This window comes from Hippoglossus stenolepis, chromosome 6 (assembly GCF_022539355.2).
Source record: "Hippoglossus stenolepis isolate QCI-W04-F060 chromosome 6, HSTE1.2, whole genome shotgun sequence".
Taxonomy (NCBI): domain Eukaryota; kingdom Metazoa; phylum Chordata; class Actinopteri; order Pleuronectiformes; family Pleuronectidae; genus Hippoglossus; species Hippoglossus stenolepis.
Genome location: NC_061488.1, coordinates 4580792 through 4608187, shown reverse-complemented (window position 1 = coordinate 4608187; position 27396 = coordinate 4580792). Strand labels below are relative to the sequence as shown.

At 42.5% G+C, this 27396-nt stretch overlaps 2 protein-coding genes across 4 annotated transcripts; both read right to left on the bottom strand.

The window, feature by feature from the left end:
- Positions 1-405: 405 nt before the first annotated feature.
- rnf41 (ring finger protein 41) lies at positions 406-5020 on the bottom strand. Of its 2 annotated transcripts, none has more exons than XM_035160154.2 (7): positions 4857-5020; positions 3946-4049; positions 3730-3845; positions 3367-3638; positions 2832-2967; positions 2102-2205; positions 406-1992 (listed from the first exon to the last, which is right to left on the bottom strand). In XM_035160154.2, exons 3-7 carry the CDS (start codon positions 3817-3819, stop codon positions 1638-1640), a joined length of 957 nt encoding a protein of 318 aa, XP_035016045.1. In that variant the 5' UTR covers positions 3820-3845; positions 3946-4049; positions 4857-5020; the 3' UTR covers positions 406-1637. The 2 variants fall into 2 exon arrangements, with proteins under 2 accessions (XP_035016045.1, XP_035016046.1); XM_035160155.2 differs by lacking the exon at positions 4857-5020 and adding an exon at positions 4137-4827.
- Positions 5021-6233: 1213 nt separating this feature from the next.
- Positions 6234-26194, bottom strand: ankrd52a (ankyrin repeat domain 52a). Of its 2 annotated transcripts, none has more exons than XM_035158476.2 (28): positions 25964-26194; positions 25321-25404; positions 25137-25215; positions 24507-24577; positions 24099-24299; positions 23918-24005; positions 23599-23741; positions 23250-23462; positions 22610-22688; positions 22387-22501; positions 22157-22239; positions 21947-22064; positions 21762-21830; positions 21480-21668; positions 21206-21268; positions 20978-21089; positions 20579-20650; positions 20291-20492; positions 20071-20158; positions 19847-19964; positions 19115-19334; positions 18929-19016; positions 18707-18790; positions 18411-18556; positions 18195-18277; positions 17908-17990; positions 17451-17542; positions 6234-16286 (listed from the first exon to the last, which is right to left on the bottom strand). In XM_035158476.2, exons 1-28 carry the CDS (start codon positions 25988-25990, stop codon positions 16021-16023), a joined length of 3276 nt encoding a protein of 1091 aa, XP_035014367.1. In that variant the 5' UTR covers positions 25991-26194; the 3' UTR covers positions 6234-16020. The 2 variants fall into 2 exon arrangements, with proteins under 2 accessions (XP_035014367.1, XP_035014368.1); XM_035158477.2 differs by having other exon boundaries at positions 21528-21668.
- Positions 26195-27396: the final 1202 nt, after the last annotated feature.

The window sequence follows — 27396 nt, the reverse complement described above, 5'->3', positions numbered from 1 at the left end:
ACTGACCACAATGCTGAGGGATTAGTGGCCACAATGAGGACGAGGCTGTTCAGCAGAGGATGGCAGACGTGGAAAACATGTGGGTGTCAGGGTTCGAGGAGAGTGAGTCAGGTCAGACTAGTCAGACCCTCCTCCTCCTCCTCCTCTTCTCTGGGATTCAACTTCTCATTTTCTGGAACAAGAGCATTTCTCATCCTGCTCTTCCCCCTCGTCGCCGTAGTTTCTTTAAAGCCGAAGTCGTTTTCATCTTCAGACTTCACATCATGTTTTCAGCTGCTTCGCCCTAAAGGAACAAAGCTCCCCACAGATCTCTGAGGACATGATGTGGTAAAACAAGGAACTGCATTGTTCTTCGTAATTAAGATACATTTAAACTCATGTTATCCCAGTGAGAAAACACTTTGCTTTTGGGATGAAGTTTGTCATTTTATTACTTTGTCTGTACAACACAGTACATAACAGACACAAAACAAAAACATTAATAGGGAAAATAATAAAGGGCACAATTCAACTTATGTTCTTACTGCACTTGATTGATCTTTTCTACCACATGTCTGGAGTCTTGTTTGTCTTATATCAGCACTAAGTGACTAATGGTGAAACATTGTTACCTCTCAAAAAAACCATAAGAGTGACTTCACAAATATTTATACAATCTCCAAGCTGTGGTTCTCAGTGAAATGTCAGTGAATAGATGAATGATAACTGTGACGAATGAGAAGATCAGTGTGTTTCAGGATCACCTAGTACATCAGGTGGACCACCATGATTTGTCAGATAAAACTCGTTACACATAGGCATATCCTAAATGTTAAAATTGCAATTCAACCATTCAACTGGACCCAACATACAGAGTACGTATATATACACAACTGAGGCAACAAAGAAAACACAAACAAAATCAAATTCTTCTTCCTGCAACGAACTTCAAATGCACCGAAAAAGGCAGATTTCCATACATCAAATGGTAACATCTTCAAGCATGTCTGTGTGAAAGGCAACACAATAAATAAAATCAATGGCACAGAAGGTTTTGGACAATCTAAACTGAGAAGCACGATGTCTTGTAAAATATTCACAGGAATCTAAATACTAAAAAAAAAAGAGAGAAGCAAGCACGCGAAAAAGAAACAACAGAGCCGACGTCCCTGCAGACGGTGACACAGGTCGACTGAAGACAACTGAGATTAACAGAAACCACGATCTAATTACAGTAATGGGAATAAGAGAATGACAGTTATAATTCAATATAGTATTTGTATTTACAAGCATTTATACAACTGCGGACATTAAATGGGGGCTCAAGCTTATTACTATATCAGGACATGGAGCAGAACAATCAGATCATATAATGCACTAAATATAAACCTTGTAAACATCACATCTCACCTCTCATCTTCGATATCAGTCAGATTAAGTTTATTTGCCAGGTTCATTATGTGTTTGTCCTTATTTTAAGGCATAGGTACGAAGCTTAGGAGTGAGCCTCTTATAAGATTCTTTTTTTTAAATAAGCCAGAATTATTTGGAAGGTTTCACTCTGACGAGTAAAAAAAAAAATTCCTCGTCACAGCAAACAACCCCCCCCCACCAAAACGTCCCCGCTTGTCTCTGGATCAGCTCAGTCAGCTGCACAGTTATAAGATCTCCTCCACGCCGTGAGCAAAGATCATAACCAGGCCGGGCTCCAGGATCATATCCTCCCCCATATGCTGATTCTCGCACGCCATCACCACCACGGCCTGTTTGCCAGGGATACGCTTGGCAACGTAGTTCTCATAGTAGCGTCTGTTCATCTGCCGCACCTCCAGGGTGGCCAGCCCCTGCGGCCAGTTGCGCTCGTGGGCGTTCTCGATCAGGTCGTTCACAACCGAGAGAGGACAGCCGCTGTCGATGAGGGAGCGTTTGATGACCGCCTGGAGCACGGCATCGGGGGTAGAGATCATGCCTCCCCAGCGCGTCACCCGGGCCGGCTGCATGGAGTTCACCCACCTGTTGGAAAGAAATAAACCACAAGAAAATCAAGGACTGAGCTGCAGCACCGGGACAACATCTACCTTAGAATACTAACTCTCTGATTGAGAAAAGACAGTTAACTTACTCTAAGATTTCATTGTATTCGATGCTTTCTTCGAGGTTTTGCAGGTTGGGGTTCGCACTGCGGATTGCTCTCATGTAGGCTTTCAGCAGCTGAATGTCTCGTTTCTGGAGATGAAGAGGAACCAGCTTCAGTGACTGATCTCACAAGACTTTCTAAAGCTAAACTGGGAGTTTATCACCGACTGATGTGACTGCCGGCTTGAGAGGATACACAAATCAGGGGGCAATATATTTCCAATCAATTCCTTTGGATCAGGTATTTTCACTTTTATTGGATTTAGAACAAATGTTGATTCTCAACTCTTTCAGTTCAGAGTCGATTCCATAATAAATATCATTCTCCTCTGTAATATTACATCATATTAAAGTATTAGTGTCACATCTCTCACATCAGCAGTAATAACGATATTGTGTTTAACTATGGTGCAGAAAAAAAGACTCAATGCAATGCACTTAAGTTTGACTTTTTACTGTTCAAATCTAAATTCATTACATTAAAGACTTTTATATATTGTTAAATCGGTTCTACTCCTAGAAATATTGTGTGTACATCGAAGAAACAATGAAGAACACAAACACAACAAACACAAATCAAACAGATTTACACACAAACAGGAATCCATGTAATCCCATATCAAGCTCATCACACTTACAGACGTTTGTAAACATTATGTTTCAGGACAAGAGCCATGTAGTATTTAAAGTTTCAACTTGGAGACCAATGTTCTTACTTGCTCGCCCAGCTGGTGTTTATGTTCTGCCACCGTTTTCTCCAGGTCGGAAATCTTGGTCTGTTGCTGCTGAACAACACTCCGCAAATGTTTGATGCAGTTGTGGTTGGACTGTTCATCTTTGGGCATCTCGAGCCTGAGGGAGTTGGGGGAGAGGGAAAGAGGGGAAATTAATACCACAGAGAGAAGGTGTGACAAATTACTGCACAAGTATTTAATGGTGATTATTATCGCGATACATTTTTTAACGGGTCACATGGGTGAAAGGAATTCTTAATCACGCACGCCAGTATCAGTGAATGCAACTTTGGAAGAGCTACGACCACTTGTGATTGGATTTCCCTTCACTACTCTGTGTGCCAGTTAGTGGGTTCACTTATAAAGTTGAATGAATCCTCGGAGGCTGAAACAATCGCCCCCCCCCCCAAAAAAACAAAACAACCAACGATGGACTCAATCCAACGCCAATAGACGCTATATGCATGCGATCACCAAATCCCAGAGTACACTTCCTGCCCAAGTGGAAGCCACTCACCCACATCCCTCCTCACAGTTGACGGGCCGCTTGGGGTTGTGCTCACAGTCTTTGAGGTGCGACTGCAGCTGGTCCAGCCGCAGCGTGGCCGTGCAGCCAAAGGTTGCGTTGTCACAGCTCATCTGGAGCTTGGACAGCATGTTGCGCATGATGCGGGGCACGGGCCGGAGGTGAGCGAGCGTCACCACTGTGCGGTCAACGGGGCAAATCTGCTGCTGGGCGAACCACTGCGTTATGCAGGCATTGCAGAAGGCATGCTCACAATGTGGAGCCTGGAGGGGAAATGAGAACACACCGAATTAAGAAAATCAGGAAAAGTCAAGACGGAATTCAAGGTGCGTGATCTTTCAGACGTGGACTTGCCTGCACTGGTTCTTCTAACACTCCGCTACATATAGGGCACAGCAGGTCTTCATCCACCTCCCCTTGAAACCTCGTAATGTCGTACCCCATGGTACATCACTGGGACCCACAACCTCCTGAGGAACACACGACCAAGCAAATGGGAATTTCGTGAGTGTTAACTGTGAAAGACTTGGACAATGGATACGTTTACACTCACACACACTCGGAGCCTACCTCACTCACAAAAGGCCCCGGACGCTTCCATTCAGCTCCCGATGCACGGCTGATGCATCACATCCGGCAGAAATGATCTGTCTGACGGAAGAGACAGACGCTCCCTGCAAGAAACAAATGATCATGATGATTATTATTATCATATTCAAACAACAACTGACTGACTGGGAGGACTGGTGCATCGGGCTCACACTGGGTAATCCAGCCCCAAGGATCATAAATACAACATGGATGCAGCTGCAGACACGTTTGATTGGTCGTCAGTGACTTTCAAGCTTCCTCGTTGCAGTCAGACATGATGCAAGAAGAGGGGGAAAAGATCCAAGTGGCCAAAACATGTCATTATTAGATCAGTAGAATGTGAAGAGACACGTTCAGAGCTTCGTCCTTGATTCCCCCCAAAGCTGTGGGTTGGTTTTCCTCCTACGATGCTGCAGCAGCCACGTCTGGTGGAGAGGATCCTCTCGTCCCAGCTGACTGGTGTCTGACCTAAATTCAGAGGGAAGCAGCTTCATACTGGTCTGAAGGCGATTTCCAGAGCCCCTCCATCGTTCCCAGCATGTCCTGCACCCAAGCTAACCCTCCACAGGGACGCTCCGGCTCCCATCACTCCCACCGCGAACACCCCCACTGGAGCTCCGTGGTTTTAATCGCCGTTAAAAGGTCCCATTGAGGGAAACCACCCGGTGCCTGAGTGACGTTGCCACGGTGGCTGCGCTCGTCATTAAATAAAAAAAGAGGCTAACGGTGGCTAACTAGCTAGCCCCCCCCCTGTTAGCGTCTGCGGGTGCCGTTGGCTTCCTCTGGCTGTTAGCCGCCGAGCTAACCAGACGTAGCTCCGTGCGGGGACAGCTACACGGGGAAATGTCCGCTTGCGTGAGGACACCGCATCGTGCGCGTGATGTACTTACGTGAACATGAAGCAAAATGGATCCCGGCCGCGACGTTTTCTGTGTTTTTCCTTTTGGACGTGCTACTGTTAGCTAGCAGCTCGTTAGCCACGTCCTGTGCTACATCCTACGCGTCTGCGTCGCCCGGACGGCAGCAGAGGTCTGACGTCATGACGCACAGTGGTACGCCGTTGATTGGTCGGTGGGTCTCGTCCGTCAGTCGGAAGCAGGAAGTAACCGACCAACCTTTAATTGAATGCTGCATTCAGGAGCTGTGTTAAAGGTCCAGTGCAAATTTTAAAGAAAAACACATGCAAACAGGAACTGATATATAACGAAAACAAGTTCATCATTTTTGACGACACGTGCTCTGCAAAAGGTCACAACACATGCAAATACAGAAACGCGCTGCAAGTAGCGGAAACGACACGGGAAAAGTTTCCAGGGGAACCAAATAAGTGATGAACCTGACTGTAGTTCAATGCTTTGTGAAGTTCCATCACTACTGACGAGAAGCAGACTTCTATAACTTCACAAAGCATTGAACTACAACCTGGTTCATCACTTTTTTCGGTCACCTGGAAACATTTCCTGTCCTTTCCTGTCCAATTTGCAGCGGATTTCTTTATTTGCATGCGTCGTCAAACTGATAAGGTGGTTTCCTTAATTTGCAGTGAGTTGAGCTCTCTCAGCCACTGTATGAAAGGGATCTATTGGCAGAAATTAAATATAAGATAATCCTAGTGATGTTTTCACTTGTTTCATCTAAATTGTACAAGTTGTTGTTCTTTACCCCAGAACGGTTCCTTTTATATTTAAAAACTTTATATTTATATCAGAAGCAGATCCTCTCTATGGAGGCTGCCGTGTTTTTTACAGTAGCCCAGACTTGACAAACTTTGAGTTTCTATGACGACTGAAGGCTACAACAGGTTCTCTTTCATGTTAGGAAGTTGAGGTGAGGGTTATTCAGCTGCAACATGCAACTTCACCCCTAGATGTCACTAAATTCTACACACTGCACCTTTAAGGTGTTTGTTCTTTTGTATTGATTTTCATAAAAAAAAAAAAAATGTCTTGTTTCAAATGGGTGTTCGACAAATATTAAGGTATACTGACAGTTAAGCTTTGTACTTTACATTCAAACCGTGTGTGGATAAAAAATCTTGAAATTGTGAAACTAAACTTCTTTCGGTTGTGACTTTCACTCGAATCAAGAGTATTCTCGGATAAAGATGTAAAAAACCCCCAAAAAAACTCATTAACCGTATAAAGCTTCATTTAGGTATTTGTGAATTTTACAAAACTAATGACTTCAACACAGAAATGTGAATACAACCTGCTGTACAGGACCTGAAGAATGAATCAATTGGCACAAATAACTCCAGACTTCGGAAATATTTAGCAATAGCACTTTATTGAACACAAACAACCCTAAGCCACAATACTGAATGACAAGACCAATTGGCTGCAGCAAACATTTTATAAAATAGATTCAGGTTTAATGTCACTAAATTGTTTTTTTTTTTCTTTTAACGTCAGAAAGACAGATGCAGGTTTTTCCAAAACAGTGAATGATCTTTTACATATTTAACATTTTTTTGTAACAAATTATCATTCACATGTTCACACAAAGGAATAACAAGGCAAAGTGCTTTCAGGATTGCATTGTCGAAAAAAAAAAAAAATAATAAAGTCCTAAAACACAATAGAAGAATGAATGGCTTGAGGTTTGGGTGAGACAGTGGCAAAGGGCGGTCCAGTCCTGGACAAAGCATAGTCGGGGGGGAGGGGGGTGGTTAAACCTCAAACCTTTCACCTTGTCATGTGCCCCTTGTCGTCGAACTGAATGTAAAATGTCGGGGCAGTTTGGAAACAGAAGACTATGAAGCAGAATTTGGTTCGACAGATGGATTCGAAGGCATACGGCTCGAGGGGCTCAAACTCACCCTCATACAGAATTACAAATCCACCTCGCCATCTTCCCCCGTGACAACCCGTGGTACCATTCCAACTGCAGGAGCGATGGATGGCTGACCCCAGAATGAAGCTGTAAACGTTGAAACTGTGTATACTACAGGGCTCGACGGGGAAGTATACATACAAGAGGAGACCAAAGAAACACATGATATCAAAGAAAAGAAAAGAAAAGCCAATGGATGGTAATTCATTTTCTAAAAGATGATTCCTCGCCACTGAATGTTAAAGGGGATAGACTATCATCATAATCTGCATCTTAACATTGTCTGGCTTCACATTCCAGTGGTATTTTGTCGTATAAATGCTTCTCATAAATATTTTTTTCAACGTCAAATAGACAAATACACATACAGCACAACCAAGCACACCTTTTTTTTTTTTGTATGTATAACTACCATTGCTTATGATAAATCTGTATTCCCGTACTGTGATACACTTTTTTTTTTACTCTTTTTCATTTTTTTTTTTTAGAAGTCAGAACAGGTGGAGAGACAAACAAATACTCAAGGCTGCAAAACAAGGAGGTAGGAGAAATGCTACTGAAAAACAGCAAGTGATGCTAACATGATCGTTCACTTAAATAATCATGAGATACACCAGGCGTCGGCTCGACTTCTTGAACCATGCTACTGCCGACAGCTGCTATCCCAGTCGTCGTCTCGGGAGCGGAGTGTGACAACCGGAATTTCAGATTTTCCACTTTTGTAAAAATATCGTTAAGTCATTGGCTTAAACAACTTGAATTAAGATGCTCCAGGAATAATCTCAAGAGTCGAACGTGCAGGTTTCCTGACGGCGCCTGAGGCCGACTGGAGTAGCAGCTGTTTACTAACTAAAGAAATCTTAGAGGCCCACTCAGCCTTTAAAAAAGAAACATTTATCGTGTCTTTACCCTATATTTCCAGACTGGTTTTTCTTTAATGGGCTAATTTCAACAGAGTAACTTCATTGGTCCTGTCGTCATCACAGGTCTAGAGACCACGCTGCTGGTGATGGCATTGACTCCTTTAGACACAGTAGAGTAGTATATTTGCAGATTTGTAAATGAGGTAATCAGCGTTAGGCTAAGTAGGGAACCCTGTCATGGACACACATGCCCACTTCATTCATCAGCAAAGCAACAAAAGAAATCGTTCCTCAATCAGCGGGACAGGACTGTGGAAAATTAAATCAACTTTGGAATGTTGGGTGGACGAGCCAACTTTTTCTCCTCATTTTTTATTTTCATTTTATCTATTTTTTTTTAATTCCATTTCGTTTTTTGTGAAGGTGCACTGTGAAACCATTTGATTGTAACTCATCACATGCCCTGATTCAGAGTCCCTCTACTCATAATAAGGGCTCCTTTGTATTTCCCCAGATAAGCCACTCAAAGCAAAACAGGCAACCCATTATCTATCACCTCTACGCTTCTAAATTTGCGTTGAATTAAGGCTGCCTCAGCCGCAGGTCGCTGCCTGCTTTAAGTCCAGTCGTGAGAGGATTGTTAATAGCTTGTGAGTTGCAATGAGGTGGCAAACATCTACAGTGAAGCAGACTAAACACAAAAACATGAAAGGGGACAACCACGACTAAAATGTCACAGAACATGCAGTACACATCCTTTCTACAGTAGGCTATTTCTAATAGCACATTCAAGGGGGGGGCTCCTAATGGGAAAAATTCAGCGATATGGCTCTGCTTTAGAGTAACGGAGCTCGATGTGAGACTACTTCCATCGGGAGCTCGTGGAAGGAGCGAGTCGATAAGGTGCTCCATCAGAAGATTGCTGCCTTATTTCACCTGCACAAACTCGGTTTGTGTCATTCAGTTCGACAGGTTCACCTGCAAACACCGGAACGTTTTTTTGAACATTTGTTTTCCTTCGTGTAAATACATTCCCCCCCCCCAAAAACACACATCTTTTGCTGGTGAAAACAAACGGCACTTTCAAAAGGGGAATGTTTCTCTAAAAACCACAATCACAGGACCTCCAAGTAACAAATTCTGAAAACACAGGCTATTATTCAGTAGATATAAATCTCATGAGTATCTTAACTGTACAAGCTTTAGGCTACACGCTGAAAAGGGAGGGACACGTAAGAACCCTTAATGCTTAACAATGAAAACAAATATAAGGCATTTCATATTTCCTTTTATCCGCATACGTCACTGACAGCAGGTTTAAATATTTTTGAGAAAACATTTCATTCAAGGAGGAAGAGGATGCATATACACATCTACACATGCAAATGAACATGTCTATCGGCTAGAAACCAGAAATCCAAACTACAATACCGTTTAAAGTCCATCTATCAGAGGAAAGAAAAAAACCTGCACCTACTCAAATCTACCGGGAAACTTGTGCACCTTCCTTTCTCCGAGCAGGCAGCTTTTAAAGTCTGATATTGATCACAGTTTTAAGAACGGAATATCACTCACTCCACTAGCAAACGTCACGTCTCTGGATACAAACAAGAGGACCACTTGAAATCCTTCATTTGCTACAGACAAGTGACTTTTGGTGTTAACAAAAAGGGCATATTAAATAAGATTTATTTTCAACCGAGGAAGCAATGATAAACACAAGGTTATTGCACTTTTATCTTTTTGTCTATTTCAAACGAGGTCAGCTTGAGAGAAGATGATTCATGCCTTAATGTCGTAGTAAGACAACAAATGTTACGTCACTTCTATAGTATGATCACACGGTTATTAACACTGCACACAGCTACTACTGCAAACCTACTTGTAGTCATTCTACCCTAAATAATACAAAAACAATCTCCACAATCAATTTGCAACACAGTCACAACAGTTTGCCTAAACTTGATCTTGAAATGCAGGTACCGCATCGTTTCACAACTCGGTTATTAATCATCGATGAAAACCAGAGAGTCGAGAAAAACAATCTGAAGCAGCTCTGAAAAATGGTCTTTCTACAGTTAATGTGTTACTGACAATCAATCCTCAGGTTTTCTGCACTCGATAGGAGGCCGATGGTTTTTCTCTCCAATGTCTTTTGCCTAAATTTGGTCTATAGGCTCCTGCTCTCCTCGGTGTTGGGGGAAGCCAACTAAGTCCAGAGGTGCCTTCTTTGGATTTGTGCTTTCGTACAATTGATCTCCATCCGTTCGACGTGTGATGTGCCCGTAATTGCATCAGTAGTGTGCAATTTATTCCGCCAAGCACTCAGTGACTGGAAATGCATCATTAAATCCAAACAGAAGGAGTTACTTGGCTTTTTTTTTTTGTTTGAATAACTTAGATCACATAGGGTTGAGATATTCGTGCTCAGAGGGTGTATGAGTCTATGTACTGTCGCCATGTATGTTCAGTGTAATTTTGCTTTCCCCCCCCCCATTATAAGGCTTCTGGGAAATACAAATGGAAGACCGTACCTTTCGGTAGTAACAAATAAAAGGCACCATGCCACCACTGTGCTCAATATTACACAGGTCCTATTGGTGGTGGGGAAATTAATAACCAAGTGTTCAGGCAGGGAGAAGTGGTCAAACTAGCATTAGTCATACAGTAAGATCTTATTGTTGTGATTTACAGAGGTAAGGTTTTATAGCTAGCTTCAGTTCCTACATTAAAATTAGACAGTACCCTTCATCCCATACGACTCGCACCAGATAACAGACTCATCTGTTGGTTGTAATGAAGAGACACATGTTCAAATTGTTACTATGCTTTTCTGTTCTTAAACAAAAAGGGGAAATTGTGCATGTTTAGGTTTGACATGCAAATATTGAAATGTTAGTCACATACATAGACACACACACACACACACACACACACACACACACACTACAAGAGAAAAATGTACACGACTGGCATTAGGAAAACGCAAGAAGAAATCACAGAGGATCAATGTCAGCGGTGTCACAAAAAGATCAGTGATGAGGTAAAACTGCAGGTCCAATAAGAAGTACAAGGTGCAGTTGGCTGCCCTTTTGTAAGGTAGGAAACATCAGACATCTGCCGACACTAATCTAACACTTGCGCGTAGATACATCTCCGATTTAGGCTGGTTTAAGCAGAATTACACTACCCACGACAAGATGGATAACAAAAGTTTAACTCTTTGTTAGCATAGCTGTACAAGTTTTTTGTTTTTTTTCATGAGAATTTCCTTTATTCCATCTAAATAGTTTGAGGTACACCACCTTTATCCCCAGTGTCATTTGGCCCTGGATAACAGAGAAGCCAAACTTGATTGTTTACAAGTGAATTCTGAATTCGTTCTTTCACAGTGGCAAATATGGCGATATCCTAACCTCTCAGAACAATCTCTGCACCGTGGCAACCTAGAGCTATGTGCTACCTCAATTGATTTGTGTGCTTCTCGACACCCGCAGACGTCTTTAAGACCAAAATTAGCTCAAAAATATTTGTTTGCAATCCAACCAAGAAGCATAAATCTACAGGTGATGCAACTTATTAGGTTCTGCCAGGTATCGTTTCCATTTTCAGCTTTTAAGGCGAAAGGCTCAACAGTGGATCAGAGTTGAATTGAAATTTGCCATTTACTTCAAGTAAGAACCGAGACATCCATTGAGGCAAATCAATTCTATACTGTATAAACCATGCGTTTTCTTTTTTTTTGGGACATCTGAAATGTTTTTTTTTCCTCCTGGTAACACACACATTATAAACCATCTCGTTAAACACACACACACACACACACACACAACCTAGGGATCACTTTGCCAATAGCAATCGAACTATATTCTCCAAAAAGTGTCCAATGATAAAATAGACTTCTACCCAACACCAAATTTGAACAGAATACTTGCATTAAATTACTAATATCCCATGCAAATGTTTATAGTTTTCCTTTGACTAGAATAATTGGCGAAAAAAGACATGCAGCTCCAAACTCAAAATTGTAATAATCCTGCCTACTTCTGAATAAGTTACGGACCAAGTAAATATGATTTATGTCTAAAGGCAAATAAAGGTTTCTATGGCACTAAATGGGTGTAGCTTAGGTGCATTTTTGTCAAATATAGGCTATTTACGAGTATGTGTGATCATATCTACTGCAGACCTTTTCGTCCCTCTTGTTTTACTGTGCTCTAAGGCAAGTCTCAATGGAATGGATGAACATGAACGTTTAATTCTTCTGAACTCTGTTTACCTTGTAGGCTACACTCCACACAAATGTAGAGAGAGAAGAGTGACATCACACAACAGCAGGCCTATACTCCCAACAATAATGCCAACAAAAAATAAAAGAAATCACTATCCAGACCCTCGATGCAGGAAGACTACTACTACTTACTGAATATCATGTAGAGAAGTAGGTTATGACATGCTACCTGTATAATCGCATCTACGCACGACAAATGAAGAGCAACAGTTTAAAGTCGGGAGAAAGCAAATTGTCCTGCTCTAAACTGACCCTACATTCATTTCAGTCAGAAAAATTCATGGCTCAGATTTGATGGTCAGACTGTAAACTGCTTCAACATATGCATAAATCCATTGCTGCGTTACCAAGAGGTTTCCCTCTCTCCCATGTTTTGGCAATCAGGCCTCATTTGTGACCAAAGATTATAACATCGAACCCGCATTCAATTCTTCCATTGGCATTTATGCTATGATTTACTGAATTGGCCTGAATGGATGGCAGTGCAATATTTGTGCTGCACACATTTTACACACACGCTCTATTGCTACAATTGGACCTTTCATTGCTTTCCGACTCCAGATATATTGTATATGCTCCGTTTGTTTTATCGTTAACTATATCAAAATTGTGATCTAGCTCCATGCACAATCACTCAGTTATCACTGGTATACACACACACACGCACGCACACAAAAAAAAAAATAGCATGTAGAAGAATACTGTGATACAATAAAAGGATTCAGTTACAACTTGTATAGTTGCGAGGGACAATGGCTCCATGTACTGGTCAGATAAGGACATCACAAGAGAAAAAGATCCCTGCCTGAACAGACTGATCTGACAGCACCTACAGATGGCAGAGAGAGCATGTTGAGTATTTTGAGGAGCCTGCCTGAGGTGTGTGTTGAATCACTGGACTGACTTAAAGTGACCGAGGCCAGAGTCTGTATTATTAACAGTAGGCTGGGTAATGTAACCTTGTCACTTTGTCGGGCCGTTTGCCCAGAAAAAGAAAAACACAAAAACAAGTCAGTGGGCAGTGGACACTGTCCCGAAGTGCTTGGAGACACTCGTTTGTTTTTTTTGTTGTTTTTTTTAAATAATGCATTGTTAGAGTACAATTTTTGTTGCAGCCTTTGCTTGTCTTTTGCAACCCTTCCTTCCTGTATTCAGCAGCAACACACATGCATGTAAACATAGGTACATACATTACATCTGCTCCTTTGCACACTTAGAACCTGAATGTACTAAAGTGCGTGCTTGACTATCTAATTAAGTGCTGTGGGATTAGGGTTAAAAAGGAATTAAATTAATAGAAGTTCCCATTAAAAATGTAGACATAATCATCCTGCTGAGATCTGATTGGATTAGTAAAGTTCTGCCTGCGGCTTCAGCACAGATCCTGAGATTACAAAAGAAAATTATGCACCTATCCCTAATTATGACAACAATATAACTGCTCTCCTGTAAATTAGAAAATGATCAAGACACCAAAGGCTGAGAGTCGCCGATTGGTTCTTATTCATTTCAGTCAGTTATGGAGGTTTTTGAATTGAAATGACGAATACAAATCTACTTAACTCACCGAGAAATCACTGCTCTGAAATGGACTTGTTAATTTTTGTTAGTCAAATAAGATACGACGACGTGAACAACTTTTCGCAGGGGGAAAAAATCAACAACATAGCCTAGTCTAGGTCCTCATCTCTCATCCAGTCAACTAATGTGTGCAATTGTGCCACTTCATTACCAGTGGATATGAAGTTATCACGCCAATGAAAACAATCTTACTCAGTGTAATTTAACCACCAGCGGATGGTTCGAAACAAAAGACAAAAAAAAAGACGACAAAATAGCATAGATATAACATCTTAAAGTCACAAACAGCTCTAGTGGTCCGATACAATCATCTTTAGTATGCTTAGTACCAGAAATGGGATGAGGAAACAACATAATTAACACCAAAAAAGCACATATTTGGATTTCTGCTATTCCTGAAATCTAAACAACAGGTATTGGCCTAAGCGAAGATCCCCCTCCTTTTCCTCTTAGCCCTATTTGCTTCTAGAAGGGACACCAGCCCCCTGGTCATTGATATTGCCGTTACATATATATAGATATGCTGGGCAATGTTTTTGTTTTTCCACTAGACACTATGATTTGACCGTGTTCCATGCTGTCGCTATCAAATGGGTGGAAAGATGATCAGATTCAGGGCTCGTCATACTCTGTCATTATGCAATCCAACTGAAATGATGTGTTACGGAAGGCATGGGTCAAAAGGCATTTCATGGGATGCCACAAAGGCAGCCCAGTGCATTTGTGTTGACACTGACAGTAAAATGCCCGGCACACACAGAGCCATTCGTTAAGTCTTTAGTAATTTTTCATGAAAAAAAGGACAAGAATAATTAAATAAAAAAATTTAAGAAAAATCAAGAAAAATTCAAACACATTCCAGGGAAACAAAAGCCCTTGTGACAGTGATTGTCTATTCAATAATGTTTAACCAAAAAAAAAAGGCCAAAAGAAAATATTGCTTGAAAACTGCCCAATAGAAAAAGCAGAAAATACTCTTTTATCTTTCAGTTATAATAATTGATCAGAGTTGACCAGCGAGAAGCTGAGACATAAGCTGCTAGATGTTTGAGACTAGTTCACCAGCTCTGACAAATACTCCTCATAGAGAGAGCTTGTAAAACGACGGTGCTGACGGCCGGTTCAACTTCAGAAACACAACAGAACAAAACTAAAAAAGTCATTAGTGCCAAAAAAAAAAAAACGATTGCTCTCTTTCAATAATTAGGCCAATGGAATTCTGAAATCTTTTCCCCCAAAAAAATAAAACACACCCTCCAAAACACTGTTAAAGAGATGGGAAATAAATTGAAATGGCTTGTTCATTTATGTGCTCAGATATATGACGCTTTGATGAGGTGTTGTTGGCAGATATTACTAGTAAAGCCTTCATCTAGAAATAAACAAGGCCTCAGTCAGTCACTATCCTACGGTAGTTCTCTAGTCCTACAAAAAGAGAACATTAGGCCTACGGACCCTGGGTGAAGATGAAGCAGCTGCTAAACGAGTTGACGAGGTATATCAAGATCTATTGTCTTTCTCTATACAGTACAGTTCATCTCAAATAAATAATTTATAGCCATAGTAGTGTTGATCAACTTTGGTCATAACTTATATGCTTAGAAACATTCTAGCTTAACAAACACTTATTTAGCATCTTTAAAACATGAAGTCAGCATTAAGAGCAAATCGATGTCCCAATGCCGACCCGAGCACGGCGCTCCTTTGGAAGGAGACATGCTTTTGTATTCAGCAGCGGTACCAAATCATCTTAAAATGCCAAAAACGATTCTAGGCTGTACGTTTAAAGTACACTATGGAATTAACATCTTTGTGACCCTTTTTCCAAATTTCGGATTGTACTGTAGTACACAAGCATTGCACTCTTAAGCAAAATTTAGATTTTCCCTTGTGTGGTTCCTTCATAAAAATCTAAGCTAACGGACAATTAAAAACAAAAAAATTAAAGAAAGAAAGAAAACAAAAATATCACCAAAACACAAAGAAACTCTTTGATCATTCTTTTGGGAAGGCTGTATGTTCCTCTACAAGGTCACCACATCGGATTAAATATGATATGACTTTTATACTGAGTGATATGAAGATAAAAAGACAGTCGAGGATACAGAGATTTCCATGCTCTTAGATGTTGGTTATATAATTATGTCGACATGGTTTTAAAGGGTTAAATGATTTCGAGGTGTCCAGATTGCTCGTGTTTGTTTTGGATGCCGCACTTTATCTTGAGTGACCTTGTAGAGCAAGTGGCCTCTACGAGTTAAGCACTACTAGGAGATGGAGGAATGGGATCTAATTGCATATTAGGTTTGACTGCACCTCAAGAGAAGACCAAACACTCACGCACACACAGACGCACAAACACATACATACACAGAGAACAGACGTGTGGGTGGGTGCTCTCCTGGTCCTCTGGGCCATGTTAAAGGGAGTCACCCCCTGGTGGTGATGATGGTGATAGCAGCTGACTGAGGGGGGGTGCACACGACCTCACTCAGTCAGACACCCATCCAGGCCAACCGGTGCACCGTGACGGTCTTTGACGTAGCCGTTGTGGAGGCCGTTGCTGGGCAGCGGGGCGCAGGCGGCGGTGATGCCGCAGTGCTTCAGCAAGTTGAGACCCGGGGATGGGGAGACGGTGGGAGAGGAGCAGGAGCAGGAGTCCCGCTGGGGGAAAGGCTTCATGGTAGAGAGGATCAGAGCCAGGCAGTCAGCCACGTCTTTGTTGGGAGCACAGGCCAAAGCTGGGGTGTGGCCTGATTGAAAAAAACCTCACATTAATACACACATACTGCCTGAAAACCAGGTGAAGTACACTAAGTAAACTTAACAAAGCTGCTCAAACAAATGGATTAAATGACTGTGTGTAGTGGCAAAGGTTTTGCTCGTAGGGAGGAATCCACAGAGAATCAATCTGCAGTTTCAATCAGTTCAGTGTTTGGTTTTAAGATCTGCAACTTTCCCATTTGGGTTAAATCAGGCTGCACCAAAACCTCTAAAAACCTAATGTTTGCTCTCTGCATAACATGAAATGACACAGATGGAGGTTTATAACTCGCTGGGGAAGATAATGGATCGTTTAGCAACTAAAGAGCCGAATATTTCCCTCATGAGTTATAAAGAAAGAAAAACAAGAGCTGGTAGTAAATATTGGACTCTCACAAAAACATCGAAATATTTGATGATTAGAGATGAAGCAGCAAAACATGCTTCCAATAACTGGAAGCATGTTTCAATATACTAAGATAAAAGTAGAAAATAGAGAGTCGGGGGTATAAAATGTTATGTGGTGATTACATATGGTCACAAAACGATTAAATTAAACATCTTTAAACCACCAGGCGTTTACACATCAGTATTTCAATATATAAACTCTGTTCCCAGGTAAGAACTGCACTGAAAGCCACCAATAAATTCCAGCACGGCACTTTGCAGCCTGTACATACAACTGATAATTATAAATATAAACTCGGCTGGCAGTTTATTAAGTGCACCTCGCGAAAAAACTAATGCAGTATAATACAACAGTTCTGCAATAAATCCTCCTCTCATGCAGGTTGTAATGTTGAGTTTTTAATCAAAATTACCCCGGAGAGATGTAAATTCAACTGTGTCATCATTGTGGAGGCTGCAGTCTGTGGAGCTGTTGAGCTGAGTTGCATTATACGGACGTTTTTCTGCTATTTTTCCTACTTTAGTTGATATAAATGGGGTGGACTAAATAATAGAACCACCTGGACACTGTTGGCCCACAGATTTGGTGCAGCATTAGTTTTGTGTCCGAGTTTGTCTTACTCTTAATTTTGTTATGAAGATTATAAATGTAACTCATCAATTTGAAATGTCGGTAAATGGTCTCCTTGTAAAAAACTACACACAAAAACCCATAAAAGGTCAGACAATATTTCAGAGTGACTCACCTTCCTCATCCACAGCCAGCACAGTGGCTCCTCTGCTCAGCAGTGCCTGCACCACCGTAGCCAGGCCATTACGTGCTGCGAGATGGAGGGGCCTGGAAGAGAGCGAGGGAAAAGTCTGAGAGACAGCCGGCAGACCCAGTATCCAACAAATAATCAACAATAACAACATCAGAACATGTAAATAACACTGTACACTTTAAATGAATCATCCAGCCTTAAAGTGGTGGTAATGCACAATTGTCTTAAATAAAAGATGGATCAATTACCATAGAGGATATTAAATTATTACTTTCTTATAAAAATGACTAAATCGAAGAAAGAACACTGGGACAAACGTTTCCTGTATTTCAATAGTTTTAGGCCTAGAAGCACTTTGGTGTAAGACATAGTACAGCCAAGTTTTAAAACTTTTGTCACCCCATTCGTTCTTAGCTTATAAATGTTACATGGTTCTCACATTTGCAGAGCACTGTTGGTGGCATTTATGAGTGTGGGACTGTGGATTTCTCCCAGAATCAGCAGGGCACACATCTCATGAGCCTGAGGGACAAAACAGAAAGACAATACATGAAGACGGCTCTCGTCATGCTCTGTTGATTTTCTATCTATTTAACATAGAAGCATTGCTCATTTAGGGGAAACTTTACTTGGCTAAGTGCTCCGATTCCTTTTAGCCTTAGTGGTGGTAATGCTCAGAGCACCAGAGTGGAGCTTTAGGATCTAGTTAGTAATTTTGCTGCGTACCTTGCTGCAGGCCAAGTGCAGGGCAGTGTTCCTGTTGTCATCCAGCAGTGTCAGGTCAGCCTTGGCCCGGTGAAGGAGGATGGCTGGAAAACACCACGACACAAAGACATTTATTTCATGCAACTTCAATGGTCCTGATGAGACAGTTGTTGTGAGAGGACCACAACAGACCGAGTCCAGTGTGGGACGTACAACGATGTATTGTGTTAAACTTACCGACAGTGCCACTGTGTCCCTTGTCAGCAGCTACCATCAGAGCAGAGCGTCCATGTTTGTCCACTGCGTTGATCTCTGTCCCGTGGCGAAGCACGAGCTGAAGTCCTGCGACATCCTCAGCAAATGCAGCAGCATGCAGTGGGGTCCTACAGGCAAACACAGAGACAGTCCAATGTATGATCAGTGCTACGGTGTCGGCAGTTTCAGTAAAAAGCTCAGGGACTTTTTGGAGATAGAAGAAACATTTGCAGTAACAATATTAAATGTATAATGCAGTATCTCTTCTGCAGACTGACCTTCCTTTGGCATCTCTGGTGTTAATCATCTGGACCCCAGCAGACTCCAGCAGCCTCTCTGCTGCACCGCTGTGGCCATTCATCCTACAAGCAAGCAGCACGTGTTAATGAAATGCTGGTTTCATCTCAACCTACTTCAGGGATTGTATTTTGATTTTTTTGTTGATGAAAAGTACATAGTTTTGACACTAGGAGGGGCGCTTATGAAAAGTAAATACTCACAGAGCACAGTGCAGGGGGGTGAAAGGGTTTCCCTCTTCATGGATAAATGTTTTAAATTCAAGTAAAACCTCCAAACAGTCTTCATGCCCTGAGAATAAACACATGCAGCATTACAGGGGAAAGACGGACGAAAGATGTTACAGTGAGTAATTGCAAATAGAGACAAGTCGATCAAACTGAGCTTACCGTTGTAAGCAGCCCAGTGTAATGGGGTGTATTGTTTGTTGTCCAGCAATTTATCTTGGGGGTCTGTTGCCATGGCGGCCTGCACCAGACTGGCCATGATCTCTGTGTGGCCTCTGGACGCAGCGTAGTGCAGCGGTGTCCGACCCTGGGTGTCCATACACAGTGCAGTAGCTTTGTGCTCCAGCAGGGCTGTCACACAGTCGTCATGGCCCAACACCGCCTGCACACAGACCAGAGGGGATGAGACAAACTGTTACATGGACATAACTATGTCATCATGTCTATGATTATATAAATATGTATCATCCATTTTCTTTTATTATAATTCTCGATCACAGCAATATTAATTAGATCTGGGTTCCTGGACAGAGACCGAGTCTATTACAAGATTAAAGACATTATTCAATGAAAGCCTTAATTTGTGTCACCCATGACAAAGATTAGTTCCTAATTAGGACAACTGTTGCTCTGATCCCTCAGATACTAACAGATGGTGCTGTTAGGAATTTGAAGAAGCTTCAGCCATCAATTCTTTAATGTTACTGTCTGTTTGCCAACGGGGTGATGTGGCAACTCTGCAAAATGCAGCTTTTCATTTACTACTACTAACTACTATATTTGGAAGTGAAATTAAAGATCTTTAGATTGTCTATTATTGTTGTTGTTGACACTTCACCCAACAATTACACTTGCATGAGTACAGTACGTAGCCACAGAGGCTTGAAGACTTACCCCTCTGTGCAAAGCTGTGCTGCCCCTCTTGTCCTTGGAATCTGGCAAGGCACCCTTCTCCAACAGGAAGTGGACACAGTCGGTGTGACCTCCCTGAACAGCGAGCATCAGAGCAGTCCTAAAAGTGACAGGAATAACAATTAAGGTGTATTTTCACTGTTGGCCCATTGGGCAAATTAGCTTTGGGCAAAAACACAGCAGGCCCCAGAGAAAAAACAACTCACTGTCCAAATTTGTCCGCAACGTTGGTGAGATCCCCATCCTCCCCATAATCAATCATCATACGCAGGCAGTCTGAGTGGCCATTGGCAGCTGGTATGAAACAAAATATAAAATATAAAATCTTAAATATACATCTTTAAACATGAAACAGACTAAATTCATGAAGATAACAATCAGAAACAGTTGCAGTAACTTGAAATATTCCAGCAGAAAGTGCTGTACCTGCAACATGAATTGGAGTCCACATGAGACGGTTGTCATTGAGGAGACAGGAGGCTCCCTGAGCCAACAGCACCTCCACACAGCGGGCGTAGCCTTTCTGAGCGGCCAAGTAGAGCACAGAACGACCTGCAGCATCCTGCATGTCCACATAAGCTGCAGTCTCTGTCAGCACACGCAGCGCCTGCCAGTGGCCCTTGTCAGCCTGAGGGGGGAACAGGAAGTCAGTAACAACTTTAACAATTTAGTCGAGGTGAATAGGACGATCTCAGTCGGGTGTGAAAAACTTACAGCAAGATGCAGAGGACTGACTGGAATGCTGCTCTCTATGTCTCCTAGTGCATTAAAGGACATCTCCAGGAGCTAGAAAGGAAAAAACAGAGACTGGATTTTATTAAACCAGCTATGTAGAAATATTCCTCATTTTGGAAGACACCACATTAAAAGTCCACAAGCCAATGTGTATTAAGAATAAGTGAGATTAGAGATTTTAAAATAAAAATAATTTTCAAAAGACATTTGAACATTATTAGTATCAAAATTAATGTTTAATGACCATAACTCTTTAGGAACTTAATAAATGAGTAATTGATTGCAGCACTTGAAACATATTATTGAAAATATATGAGTATTTACTGTCTGTGCTAAGTTATGTGGTTAGGTGATCACAGACTGAACAGAAGTACACACCAGCTCCAGGTTTTGTTTGTTGCCATGGTAAGCTGCATAGTGAACAGCACTGTAACCCTTTGTGTTGACCATCGATGGATCAGCACCGTTGTCCAAAAGATGCTCCAAGCAGCTAATACAAAAAAGACATCAAAAGTAGAGGGCGGTTAAGAAGAGCAGCCTTTTATACAACATCACATTGGTCATGGGCAGATGCAGGAGAGAGAAGACGAGAATACATTAACTCACAAGTATGACTCCTTTGCCTCGTCCTCATCGTTCTGATGGTTCGCGGTAAAATGACGATCAACTCTGGAAAGAGCGAGAAATTCACTGAGTCAATAAACATCCTTTAGGTCAGTGTAACATTAACATCATATTTTTAGTCAGTTGCATTTCTATCTAAAATATTTACTTTGAGCTCAGACATGAATGAGAACACGCACGCTCAGACACACAAGGTCAAGAAACACATTTTCTGGTTCACTAACGGAATTTGAAAAAAAAAAAAAACTGCATTCACTTTTGGTGGCTTGTGCTCCTACAGAAGGAGAGAGACCAGTTTTCCAACCTGCTGAAGGCTTGGGACGCGGCAGAGTAGTGCAGGGGAGTACAACCTGTTTGGTCAGGCTCGTTGACCTCAGCGCCAGCGCTCACCAGGGTCACAGTGCACTGGTACCTCCCATTAGCAGCCGCATAGTGCAACGGTGTCCTACAGGCAAGGAGCAAGAACACAGTCACTCTGAATGCTTGTTTGTATTCAACATGCAGAGAATCTTGCTTTTACGGATGAGCGAGAACTCACCTTCCCATTATGTCCCTCTTGTTTAAGTCGGTACCGCTACTTAAGAGCAAGTTCAGACATTCAACATTTCTGTGAAGACAGACGACCATGACAGGAAATTAAGTGTGAGCAACCGACGACCTGTGACAGCATAATATCTTAAGTCACTTTAATATTCAAGTGCCCGAGCAGATTGTGTATCTTACCCTCCAGAGGCAGCAGCGTGTAGACAGGTCCTCCCAAAGTTGTCAGGGGTGTTTATGTCAAACCCAGCGGATAGTACATGCTCCTTACTCATAGATGAAACTATACTATACAGCTGACCTGTAGGAAAAATGAGGAATCAGCTGGCGGTTAGCGCTACGTCAAAGTATAAAAGATTAAATGTTCCAAACGTAAACATTCATGGAACAAACCTGAGGAGAGTAACTTGCGACAACAGTCTGAAAACCCGTACAGCACAGCTAAGTGCAAGGGGAACATTCCATGGATCCCACGTCTACAAAAACCAAAATAGACACAGGACAAAACGTTAGAAACATTTCAAAAATGTAACCCTGCTGTAACCCACAGCACGTTGCACATACATTAATGCTTTTTGTATTAAAGTACTCATCAGTGCTACCACTTAAAGCTTTTTTGATACCTGGCCGTGTCTGCTCCATTGGTCATTAGAGTGCTGATCAGCAGTTCATGGCCATACTTAGCAGCAACGTGGAGAGGAGTATTGCCATACTTATCCACGCAATCAATTTCCCCACCTGATGGAAAGCAGAAAAGAGGGGCTCAGTGAAACACGCGTGAGGAGGAGAGAAAAGCCAGCGGCAACATGTTCCCACAGATCAGTCAGAGAGCAAAGTCATCGTTACCATTTTGGATGAGGATCTGAGAGCGTGTGAAGCGTCCGTGAATGGCTGCCATGTGCAGGGGGCTCTTCCCTTCTTTGCTCTGTGACAAAAAACATATAATTTAATATTTAACATAGAACAGAGATAAGAATACAACTTTACTGCTGTGAGAGACTTCAGAAAACTGCTGCACTAGCAAATGAGGCTGATTTGATAGATCTCCTTCGCATTTTACAGTTCAGAGTTTAAGTGTGACAAAGACTATCATGCACATCACAGGCTTTTACATTTTCTGTGGAACACAAGCAAGAGCTCGTTCCTCTCTTACTGGCATGTCTATCTACAAAATGACAATTAATAAATACCTAAGATATTAAATATATTACAAAATAGCAAACTACACTGTTTGCATTTTCTCTGACAGATAGTTATTTTGATAGACAACATCTATGTAAGCTGAAAATCTAATTTATATAAATCCTTTCTTCTATCATGACATTTTCATTCTCATGCACTCCATTTTCACACCTATCATAGCAACATTGTCACATCTGACAGCTAAATGCGTGTATGAGAAAATCTGCACCATTGCACATTTATACAAAATGTTCTCCATGTCAGCCCCCATGTATTTATTTAATTACATTAGATTGTTTCATACCTGCTGGTTGACATCTGCCCCATTGTTGACCAGCAACTCCAGACACAGGGCCCCGTTGGTGGAGACGGCAGCCAGGTGCAGAGGGGTGTAGCCGCACTTGTTGGGCTGGTTAACATTAGCTCCATGGTTCACCAGCTCAGTAGCCACAGCCTCCTGCCCCATGTAGCAAGCCACATGGAGCGCAGTGTTTCCAAAGCCATTGGGCTCATCAATCTGACGGTGGCCGACAAATATGACACAAGATCAGACTATGACCAGAAACCCAGACTTCAGCTGCCCAAGATAGATGACTAATGTTTCATGTTTAAAAAAACAATCAAAACCAACAAACTGAATGTTTACCACTCACCTCTGTCCCCATCCTCAGTAGGTACTTTACAATTTCGAGGTGACCACTTGCAGCAGCAGCATGGAGAGGTGTGTAGCCCTGCTTATCCTTGCAGCTCTTGTCGGCACTGCGGGACACCAGCAACTTCACCACCTCCACATGCCCTAAGGGAAACACAAAATGACGAGCACATCAGTATTATAGACTGCGAGTGAAGGACTTGGCCGTGTTGTTGCTCTTAGTTTGAGTAACACTGTCCATGGATAATAGAGCTTTTACTGTGATTTTACATGGAAATTGAGTGCTGAGCAGCACTGTAGAGAGAATGAAAGTCACTCACCCAAGTAAGCAGCACAATGGATAGGCTGTCTCTCCTTCTTATCAATGGCACTCAGGTTGGCCCCTTTGTTCAGCAACAGCTTCACCATCTGTAAGACAAGTAAATTGGAAAGTTGAGGCATCTATTTCCAAATGTCATTAATTAAGACCTCACAAGGGTTCACACACAACTGAAATCTCACCTCTTGGAACCCACTCTGAGCAGCGTGGTGCAAAGCAGTTCTGCCCGTGCGATCTGCCATGTTCAGGTTGCTCAGCTGGGTCAGCAGGGCCTCTGCGCAGCGGGTGGCACGGTTGGCAGTAGCCACATGCAGTGGCGTCTGCCAGAACTTGTCTCGTGCATTTGCTTCTGCTCCGCGCCTCAGCAGCAGACCCACTGCCCTCTGGGGGAGGACAAAATTACATGAGCTTAAAGTATATATCATCGCTGAGGTTTGCCGCATTTCCTTTACAGTTTTTTGGTGCATAAATTCTAATGAGTTCCATAATCACTGTGGGTGAATATATAATAGAAGTAGAGGATGATGTCACCTCGCTGCAAGATAATTAGACTCTCTGAAATGAGAAAAGGATGCGAGTTGATCACTTACTTCATTCCTGGAAGCAGCTGCCCTGTGCAATGGGGTCAACCATATGTGGTCTTTAGCATTAACACTGGCACCTGGCAGACAAACAAACAAAAACAAATCATTTGTAAAAGGCATCACATGCATTTTGCAGCTGAAAGGTCTTGGCACAACAAATGTGTATTTTTGTCTGAAACCGTGGCATGGAAACAGGTTGGATTTGCTGCGTTTACCGCATCTGTCAGAGGTGTCTAGAGAGTTGCCTGCGCAGATTTGACCTCCTGAAATGGACTTGAAAGATCAGAAGAGGAAATTCTCCTTGTTCATGGCGGCTTCTCGTGATTGGACAGACCCAACCAAAACTCATCCTCGCTGCGGGACTCCATTTTACCTCCTGGTGCGAATGTTAAGATCAAATAGCGTAATAACACACATCAGACTCAGTGTGCAAGGTTTCTGTGCGTGACGATTTCTTTTGGCTTGAACGCACATGCAAAATCCAGACTTGTTGTGCAAAGACCTTCACGCTGCTTCCCAGGGATTTAACAGTGGGGATATGAATCAGAGAATATCCTGTGCACCGTTCTCCTGTGATGGAGGATGACAGATGGATAACACACAGCCAGAAATCAGCAATGCATGCAGCTCACTCACCTGATTCAATGAGGAGGTCCATTATATGGACGTCACCCACGCAGGCAGCAGCATGAAGTGGCGTACGGCGCTCGTGGTCCTGGAGGAAAGAAAATACACAATGACGTTTACCATGTTGGGATATGTGGGGGGGGCTGGGGGTGCACGTCCTGCACAGTATGAACTACATGTACTTCACACGTACCAGTGCATTGACATCCTCCTTTTTGTGCAATAGTAGTTGAAGTTCTTCAGCATTACGGTTGAAGATGGCCTGGACCAGAGGAGGCTGCAATGCAACACACACACACACACATCAGCCAAGTTAACGTTGCATAAAACGACGCTGATCGGTGACCATCCATCACACTTAACCTCTGAGCGGGTTCAATCCCCGTTAAAATCAACCGTACTCTTCCGTGAAATTGCAGTTGCACCATCAAGCAATTAAATGTTGCATTCAATGCGTTTGTTGCGTGTAATTCTTGTGCGATTCTCGTCAATTCCAGCAAATACTCGCAGCCCTGACCGAGGCCTGCAGGCCCCTTATCCCTATTACGTGAGCTAGCCGCACGGCTTTAGCTAGCAGCCCGCTCCGGAGCTGGCCCGGACCCAGAGCACGGCCTAGACCGGAGCGGGCTACAGCGGCCGTGCTCCCGTGTGGAAGCAGCTGCTCGCACGGTTATTAACACACCACGATGCTTCGTGTCCGCTGCGACAACCACGAAGCATCGAGGAAAACAAGACGCCGCTCGGCGAATACGACGGAGAGTGTTGCGCACCAGAGCCGCTGCGTCCCAGCAAATAGACTGCGCCACGGCACAAACACGGGGCGCCTGGTTTTTTACCTGGTCTGCGATGTTGAGGACTCCCATCTCCCAAACTCAGCCCGGACGGAGCTCCTTCATGAGGATTGAACTACGAGGTAAACTGCGGCAGGCTACTGGCTCCACCGTTCAGACGACACCCATCGCTGGAGGCGAACACAAGTGCGGGCTCGGTCTGTCACTGTTGTTGTCTCCGTATCCAGCGTCTGAGCTCACGATCCCGGCTACGACTGTGATGACGGTCCGCCTACAGGCGTGGCGGCACCACAGCGACACCGGGCGGCTGGGATCGGTACAGCAGCAAGCACACCACATAGAGAGAGAGAGACAGATAGATAGATAGATAGATAAAGAGACAGATAAAGAGATAGATAGATAGATAGATAGATAGATAGATAGATAGATAGATAGATAGATAGATAGATAAAGAGACAGATAGATAGATAGATAGATAGATAGATAGATAGATAGATAGATAGATAAAGAGACAGATAAAGAGACAGATAGATAAAGAGACAGAGAGAGAGAGAGATAGATAGATAAAGAGAGTGAGAGATATATAGAGAGAGAGAGATAGATAGATAAAGAGACAGAGAGAGATAGATAGATAGATAAAGAGACAGAGAGTGAGAGATAGAGATAGATAGATAGATGATAGATGGATAAAAGGACAGACAGAGAGATATATAGATAGATAGATAAAGAGAAAGATAGATAAAGAGACAGAGATAGATAGATAGATAGATAGATAGATAGATAGATAGATAGATAGATAGATAGATAGATAGATAGACATTAAAAGTGTTTTGATTATTATTTGAACTTTGATTATCAATCAGATTATGTAGAGAATCTTCTTTGAGTTGTGCGTTGTATGTGTTGACAGTTTATGTTGTTGTGTTTGTGGTGTTGCTTGTTGTTGTTTGGTCAGATCAGCAGGTCAGTCAGGGAGAGTGAGAACAGGTTTGCTCGATCAGATCAGGAGAGAGGAGGAGCTGGGAAGACTCAAGGGGACAGAGAAAGTGTTGGGTTACATTTTAGTCAGGTTGTTTCATGTATCCTCTGTATTTTTGCAGATAGATTGATTTGTGAGGTCAGCAGCAGCTCAAAGTCTTAACTTGGTCTTGTGTCCATAGTGCTGGTTGTGGTTTCTGTACTTGTCATTCTGTTTAGCTCAGCCTATACTCACCAGGGCAGGTGGTACGTTCCAGGCAGGTGAGGCTGTAAAGGTAAATACCAGTGAGTAGTGAAGGGGGGAGAGAGGAGTTGGCAGCTTGCTGTGAGGATTTTTCTAGTTTTGTTCCCTTCCCCCCCTAGTATGATTTAGTTATGTTGGATTTCCCAGGGTTCATTTAGTCTTTCGGTTGTTGTACCTTTTTGTTAATAAAATGCAAATGACTGTATTTGCAAGTGTTGGGACTTTTTGCAGCGCATGCGTTGATTTCTTAATTTGC